Source organism: Pteropus vampyrus, unplaced genomic scaffold, assembly GCF_000151845.1.
Source record: "Pteropus vampyrus isolate Shadow unplaced genomic scaffold, Pvam_2.0 Scaffold283, whole genome shotgun sequence".
NCBI classification, from domain to species: Eukaryota; Metazoa; Chordata; class Mammalia; order Chiroptera; family Pteropodidae; genus Pteropus; species Pteropus vampyrus.
In genome coordinates this window covers 1,694,059-1,702,398 of record NW_011889064.1, presented here as the reverse complement: position 1 = coordinate 1,702,398, position 8,340 = coordinate 1,694,059, and the positions used below count along the sequence as shown (strand labels likewise).

The 8,340-nt window shown below is 42.7% G+C and overlaps 1 protein-coding gene across 15 annotated transcripts in view; it reads left to right on the top strand.

Annotated features, from left to right (window-relative positions):
• The window catches only part of APOLD1 (apolipoprotein L domain containing 1), a 41,481-nt gene extending 35,392 nt beyond the window's left edge, over positions 1-6,089 (top strand). For all 15 annotated transcript variants that reach the window (XM_011376007.2, XM_023520883.1, XM_011376002.2 and 12 more), the window contains one exon: positions 2,297-6,089. In XM_011376007.2, coding sequence (XP_011374309.1) covers positions 2,297-3,040 — 744 coding nt within the window. In that variant the 3' untranslated portion in view covers positions 3,041-6,089. The remainder of the gene's footprint in view (positions 1-2,296) is intronic.
• Positions 6,090-8,340: the final 2,251 nt, after the last annotated feature.

Below are 8,340 nucleotides of genomic sequence, written 5' to 3'. Positions count from 1 at the left end.
CCAATTTGACCTTCCTCATTTGAAGGTGAGAGTGTTAGAAGAAGGATGACATATTTGTATATGGAGCTCTGTGGTTAAAAGCTTTTGCCTGAGCTCCAACCACCTATCTAAATATCCCAGAAAGCATCCACAGATGCTATATTCCTTTTCCCCTCCTGAATTATTCAGATAACTGCCCTCAGCCCATGCTTCACTAACTTAGGGATAGAATCCATTTATCTAACTACTGCATGGGCTACAAGTGCTACCTCAAATGAAAACCCAGGAAGCTGAATCTTCGCTGCTGTTGAGAGTATATAATTAGCTCCTTGTGCAGCCTGACCCCACAGATTTTTCTGACGCATTTGGCCTGCAACATGCCCTTTCTGAGACCTCTAATATCTTCGCAGCTGGAGATGCCCAAAACTGCACGCAGGACTTCCTGTGGGTGTGACCTTGCATTTTTTTAAAGGCTTGTTGATTGGATCACATGTTTCCACTACTCACAGATTCACAATGCTTTTTAAAATACAGAAGTGGACCGTAAGTGGCTATATCAAATGTAAAAGTTGCCCTCCCCCATTTTCTTTTTAAAAATTGATTTTGTAATGGTGGCGTCTCAAGAAACATTATAATTGGTCAGCCTGGGGTGCCTTTGATATCCTCTCAGATAACGTCATTAGCTATTCTCAGGAGAGGAAAGGCAGGGTATACCCCCTGGGAAAATGACAACACTTGTTTCAAGTTGGGGAAGAGCCTGCAGTTCTTTTCCTGCGTTTGGGGGAAAGCGAACACACAATGTTCATTTCCTAAATACGGGATGTGCTGTGAGGTTGGCAGGTCATTTTCCACCATGTCACATCCTTCTGGATGAAGGCAGTGGGGGCCAGGACAGGAAATGGCAATTCTCAGAATGAGACAAGGCTTTCCCAGGGCAGTCATTGGCTCTCTGGAACTATAAAACATGCTCATCCAGAAACAGCCTTAGATTTTTCTTTCCTGGAGATAGCCAGAAGTGAATGGTAAGTGGGGAGCCTAAAGGGATACCGTCTGAAAAATAGCCACTGGACTTGTCATATTATGGTTATATCCTTGGTCCATTATATATTTTGAGTGACTTTTTCTCATTTTGCTAAGAGATGTCTTTACTTGGAAATGTATCACTGGTGGGTGGAATTATGGAGGCATGCAAGTAAAATGAAGACCTAGGAGTCAGGAGACCAAGATTCTAGACTGGGCTCTGTGAAGAATCAGCAGCATCTAGAACCTGTCTGTGTTTCAATTTCCTCATCTTTCAAATGAGAATAATTTCTGCTGTAATATCTCACAGGATTGAAATGCTGTTTCTATGCCTTTCTATCTATCTCTTCTTATTTGCCACTTTTAAGAAGTTCCTAATAACAATGAGTACAGTGGATATAAAAGTGGGAATTTGGGGCAACTAAGAAGGACATATTTTTACCCCAGGATGACAGTTCTCTTTGTTAGACATCTGCAATTGGCTTCAATTGAACATGGTACAAGGGAGCCCTCAGTGAGTTGTTAAACAAAAAATTGGGGCCACTTTATTTTCTTCAACTATTACTCATTTTTAAAAGGAAGCTTTCATAGTAAAGAGACAGTGGTATTAATTTAATATAATTTAGTTTGTATTAAGTACTCATCAAAGAGTGAGACCTGATGAGCGATAGTTAAGTAGCACAAACCATATCTTCGGTTTAATTCTAAAATAATAAGCTGGAAGAGTAACAAGCAGAAGAATTGCTTCAGGCAAGCATCTAACTTAGATTTGTTTCTTACATTTGATAGACATCATAATTTTTGAGTTTTTATCTTTTTCACTCTTCAGAGAGAAAAAAACTGTATTGCAAAAATGCTGGGATCCAAGTCTTCATGCATCAAAAGGACTTTGTAAATAGGTACAACCTATCACTTGTCAAGTGCTCTCTTTCAGAGCAGAGGCCTGAGTATTTGCAGTAGACTTCTAACACCACGACTCTCTCCCCGCTGAACCTACATCTCATTTAACAGATAGATAGTTAATAAAGTCCATCCTTAGCGTTCCCTGGGAGGAAAGCAGAGGATAGCATTATTCCTATTTGCATATGTGGATTTAAGGTCCTGAGAACTTGTGAGACTTGTCCCAGATAACAGACCGGATCTTTGAGAACTTTACACATGACTCACTGGAAAATGACCCGTTTCCCCTTGCGTGGCAGTAGCCGTTAGGTTTAACTTCTGCCAGTTCCTGGCTTGGGTATGGGAACCGCCGTGAGGCACGGACACTCGGGCTAACTGCGTGACTGTGTCCCCGCAGGGCATGGAGGGGCCAGCGGCCCGGGAGCTGCAGGGCGCAGAAGCACTGCGGCGCTTCCAGGGTCTGCTGCTGGACCGCCGGGGCCGACTGCACAGCCAGCTGCTGCGCCTCCGCGAGGTGGCCCGGCGCCTCGAGCGCCTCCGCAGGCGCTCCCTGGCGGCCAACGTGGCGGGCAGCTCACTGAGCGCCGCGGGCGCCGTCACCGCCATCGTGGGGCTCTCGCTCAGCCCAGTCACCCTGGGGGTCTCGCTCGTGGCGTCGGCTGTGGGGCTGGGGGTGGCCACCGCCGGAGGGGCCGTCACCATCACGTCCGACCTCTCCCTGATCTTCTGCAACTCCCGGGAGGTGCGGAGGGTGCAGGAGATCGCGGCCACCTGCCAGGACCAGATGCGCGAGATCCTGAGCTGCCTGGAGTTCTTCTGCCGCTGGCAGGGCCGCGGGGACCGCCAGCTGCTGCAGTGTGGCAGGAACGCCTCCATGGCCCTGTACAACTCCGTCTACTTCATCGTCTTCTTCGGCTCACGTGGCTTCCTCATCCCCAGGCGGGCCGAAGGGGCCACCAAGGTTAGCCAGGCTGTGCTGAAGGCCAAGATTCAGAAACTGGCGGAAAGCCTGGAGTCCTGCACGGGGGCTCTGGACGAACTCAGTGAGCAGCTGGAGTCCAGAGTGCAGCTCTGCACGAAGTCCAGCCGTGGCCACCACCTCAAGATCTCTGCTGACCAGCCCTCAGCGCTGTTTTTCTGAGAACATCCTTTCCCCGAATGACGGAGGCCAGAACTCGTCCCCTTGGGATTCTCCAGATTTGTAGCTCCCTCAGGAAAACACCAGGCTGTGTTAGGAGCTGAAGGCAAAGGATGAGAAAAACCGTTTCTGAAGTGTATGTGTGTGTCTGTGGCGGGCGGGGGTGGGGGTGCGGGTCCTCACAGCTTTTTTTTCCCATCACTGTGACATCCCGCCTGGGGTTGAGTGCTAGGGACTGGTATACGTGACCTGAAAACTATTTTTCCTGTATCAAAACTATTCAGTCTTCACATCACTGGGCACACCTGTTTTAAGTAGTTGTGTGGTCCCTGCCCGCCTGGTTTGAGCCGAGGCTGGGGGAGAGTGGGGTGGGGAGAGCAGACACTGCCACCCTATGGGTCATCTTCAAGCCCCACTAGGCTTTGAGGTCCTTAGATTGCCTGTGAAAGGAGACACCAGCTTTAACAACTCTCTTCCAGAGTTTCTGAGCCCACTTAAGATTTCCAGAATCCAGAGCAAACAGACCCCCTCTGAACAGTGTAGGAGGGTTCAGGACCGGAGAGAGGCCTGTGCCATCCCTTCCCCTCTCACAGATCAGCCTGGGGATAGAGTGGACCTTCCTGCTTCATATTCAGACCTCTAAGTACTCTGAAAGGGGAACAACCAGTCATCTACATGCTGCTCCCTGCAGAAAGATGCTAAGGCCAGGGAAGATGACGTGACCATCAGCTTCATTTACTGACATTACATTGTAGAGAAGAGAGCAATGAGTTTGAGTTAGACAGTCCTGGGGTTATTACAGACTCTGTCACTACTGTGTGATCTTGGCCACTTAATCTCTCTGAGAGTTAGTTGGCTTCCTGGTCTGTAAAACAGAGATACTGAAACCTCACCCTGTTGTGAATATTAAGTGAGATAAAATGCCTAGCACAGTGTCTGGCTTACAAATTATGGCTCCTGGACGGGCAGCATCAGCATTTCCTGGGAACTTGTTAGAAAGGCAAATTCCACCATTCAACCCCTGATTTCTGGAATCAGAAGCTCTGGAGGTGGAGGCCAGCAACCCATGTTTAAACGAGCCCTCGGGGTGGTTCTAATGCCACTAAAGTTGGAAAACCACTGCAACAAATGTTAGTTTCTGATCCCTTCAATGAGCTTTTACGTCTCATGGCCTCTTTAGGAGCTCCATGTTCTTCAGAGTCATTCACTGAAGGTCAAGGACAGACTGTCCCAGAAGTAAACAAAGAATGTGTGTGGGCACTGGTTAATACATTCTGGGGCACTTTCTAACCATGTGAACTAAAGGATGTAACATAATAAGCCCTTTAGAGGGCAGTGTTGCCCACTCATTGTAGAAACTGGTACAGAAAGGAATGTGAATTTACTGGCAATTGACCTTTTATTACCTTCTCTGAAAATCGCCAGACCATGTATTTTTTAATTTATTTTAAGTTTTTTTTTTAATTTAATTACTGTTTATTATTTGCATTTAATTTTATTTAATCATCACATTTAGAAAATAATAGGAATGGCAAGTTTCTGAATGAGAGACTCCCAAGGCTCTTTTCAGGTGATGAGGTTGAGTTTGACTTTCTGAGACTGGGCATGAGCTGGAAATAGCATCCCTCTCCTAGAATAAGTCTCTCTCCTTTCCACATGAAGTAAATATGGGGAGTTCTGAATAGAGAGATCAGGAGCTGAGTTTAAGCTTATAAATGGAGGTTTGACTTGTGGGATGTAGAAATGGTGCAAGTATATTTAACCTGAAGGTACTTTGTCAGCAGATAACTCATGACCTGATGAGAGAAACTATTTAGTTCAGGGGGAAAAAATACCCAATTAGAGGCATGTGACAGAAGCACTTAAATCTTGGAAGCCTGATGTCCTGTGAAGTTATGTCTTATGGATGATAGACAAAATAGCTTGCGTTATTTTGGTAATGGGTCGTATTTTCACTTGGGGGGAGGGAGTTGTAATAAATTTGTAACCTGTTTCTAAGAAAGTACTTATAATTTCTTCAATTTCCATTCCTAAAACTGTAATGTTGAAAAATACATTGAAAAATCTTTGTGACCACACACACAAAACTTGGCCGTATTATTTAATTCTTTAAAATGCTTTAAACTTACCCAGTTTCCTCCATGCTTCCCAATGATGGCAGAGTGTCTGAGAAAGTATAATTTCAGTGCTAGGGGGAAGGGTTAGTGGTTTTATATTTTAATTTTTCTTATAAATTGCAATTGATCTATATCCTGGTTTATTTTGAAGTTGATACTGTTGTTGTTTTTAAACTGGTGTCATTTCCTAGACTACCTTGCACAGATGCTAGTATTTTGGATCACTAGAATGTACTTCACATTGTCATTTGAGTTATGTCATAAAGGTACAACCACTCTCTAACTCCATCTTTTATTAATGCTTAAATATGAATTATATTCTTCCAATGCCTGATCTGTTCCATAGACATAAACTGGGCACTTTTGACCTCAGCAGCAGCAACAGCAAACATTTTCTATCATTAGGATATTTTGAGTGCATCAAAGTCCTAAACTCCTGAAGTTATCTATTCAGTGGCCCACTTTACATCTAATGAAGAGTGTCTACTTTGGGACAACACTTTGCACATAATAGGAGCTCAATAAATGCATTTGAATAATTTAACGAACTGCTTAGCTACATTAATAGGAATTTGTTGATAAGGAAAGAACGTCCATCCTCTAATGGGTCTGTTATAAAGATTGGAAACTCTACCAGGATCTAGTCAAGTTCAGTTAAATGGATCCTATAGACAAATATTTATTTATTTCTTTTGTGGGAATGTGAATAAGGCTTTTTCTTAAGGCCGTCATTCTATAAACAAACAGAGCGAGAATGGTATGTTGTAAAGAAAAGGGAGAGGGGTATTTAGATCACAAATATACTTAAGAAAACTGTCCAGAGTTTGAAAAATAAATATGTTTGTACTAAAGGTTTAAGTGCTTCTGTTAGTTTCTGTGGTGTACAATCGTTTGGATTGTTTTCTTTCACAATAAAGGAGATTCATTTGGTTCTGCATGTCGAGGATTCAATAAAACTACATTGTGCTTATTTAAACAGTAATCCTTAGCAAAAGGTTCTGATCCTAATTACTTTGATGCATTTGCCTTCAGGCACCTGTCATTTCCAGTACGGAAAATGTCAAAGTCAAAAGTATTTACTGGGAGAAAAAAGAGAAAGAGAGGAGTGGTGTGGAAACCACTCTAGATCAGATATGTCAAACAATCAATCAACTCGATATATTTCTCATTCAATACCTTGGTGTGAAAAGAACGTGCAGGGAATTGAGACATTGAGATATAGGCATTGTGCAAAGATAAATAGGGATATAGTTAAATGCAGCAATTTTTGAATTCCACATTTTTTCCCACTGTAGCAAAATTAGTTATTTCCCTTTATTGAAATAAATTGCCCATTCCTCAAACTTTTTGACCTTTCCGTAATTAATTACCTAATCTCATGTTTGCCTGTATATTAATTAGTAACTTTGAAAAAGGGCAGATGTTTAATCATTTTCACTTATAATATTCAGTATCAAACTGTATAAATCAATTTTTAAGAAGCAATCAACTCATATACAGGAATATTTTTATTACCTAGAAATCAGACTTCCAGCAGTTTCAAAACCTCTGAACATAATTACAACATGGGAAGTAATCACAAGGAAATCAGCCAAATTAGCCTTCACAAAACCTAGAGATAGGCAGAAAGGGAGGATGAGGGGCAGCATCTATATTAGGGAAGAAAATTTCCCAGAAACCTACAGGGAACTTTTTCTTGCAACTGCTGTTCTTGATCATGCAAGGCAGGCTGGGAAATGTATCGATTTTTAACTTAGAATTGGCTTTTGCCAGTATACCTAGGGTTCTGTCTGTAATGAAGGAAAGGAAGGTGGACATTGGGTAGGGAGTCCAAAAACCCATACAAAGAGACTGTAGTTGTTGCTATTGTCGGTTAAAAACTACTGCCCTGGAGGTGATCTCCCTATCTGAGTATCCGCCTCAGAGTTTCCACCTTGGAAACCTCCCTGGGTCTGGATGTTGCACTGCTAATGAATGTGCAACCAAAAAAAAAAAAAAAAAAGCCTGTGTTGGCAGGCCCCTGATTGTTTGCAAAGGTCAGACACAAGCTGGGATCCTATTTTTGTTGAAGCATATGTATTCCTGTCATAACAAGTGTCCTTTTAGTTAACTGCAGTAAATCTCTCCTTGTTGAATTGACAGGAGGTTAGGATGTTACTTTTTGCCCCTGGCGAACTCATAAGAAAGACGGTAAACCCTGCTGTGGTCTGGAATAGGATAAAGAGTGAGCCCTAAGATCTGGAAATAATCCCTTAGCAACCAGAGAGTTGTTAGGAGAAGGGAAATCATGCTGATGAAGTAAGACCCCTCTGGGGGCCAGGAAGGACTTTAGGGACCCTCAGCATTCCCATTAATATTAGTTTGCAGAAACAGGGCCCTCCAATGTGGTCTTGAATGTGCAGGTAAAGCTTGTCTATACGAAGATACATCTGCAGAGAATGGTGCTTAATCCCATTTTATATTTCCAATGTATCCCCAGGGGTGAAAGTGCAGGCAGGCATGCGACGCGATTTGCCCGGAACTTTAGCGATGAGTCACAACCAAGGCCTCTGCCTCCCAGACACTCAGGAGTAGTCATAGCTTGGCTTGTTCCAGCATTGCTTTGCAAACAGTTGCCAAGTTTACCAACACACTTGTTACTGGGAGAAGCTCTTTGTGTAGATGGAGTTGGGAAGGGGTGGTGATATCTAAAATCTTTCTTTTAGGTTCAAAATTTCTTTTTCCAGGCTACCCGATGGACATGCAGACATCTGTTCTGCCCTCACCTTGTTAAAACTGCACAGTTAAAATGTCATTGAAGAACAATACTTAGTTCGGTGCTTAAATAAAATGACATTTAGATAAACATAGAAAAATAAATGTGGATGTTTAGTAATAATAATAATAATAGTTACATTTATCAAAAACTTACTAAGTACTGTTCTAAGTATGATTTGACATGTAGTATCACATTTACAAAAATCTTATGAGGGGACTCTATAATTACTCCATATTATTAGATGAAGAGAGTTAGGAACTGAGAGGTCACACAGCTAGCAAGAGCTGCCCTAGGATTTGAATTCTGGTGTCCTGACTCCAGAGCTATGCTCTTAGCTCTTGAGAGAATAAGTATTTTTCTAATATAAAATAATAGCTCATGATAGTGATGACATTAATAACAAATTGAGAGATTCATTCATTCATTCA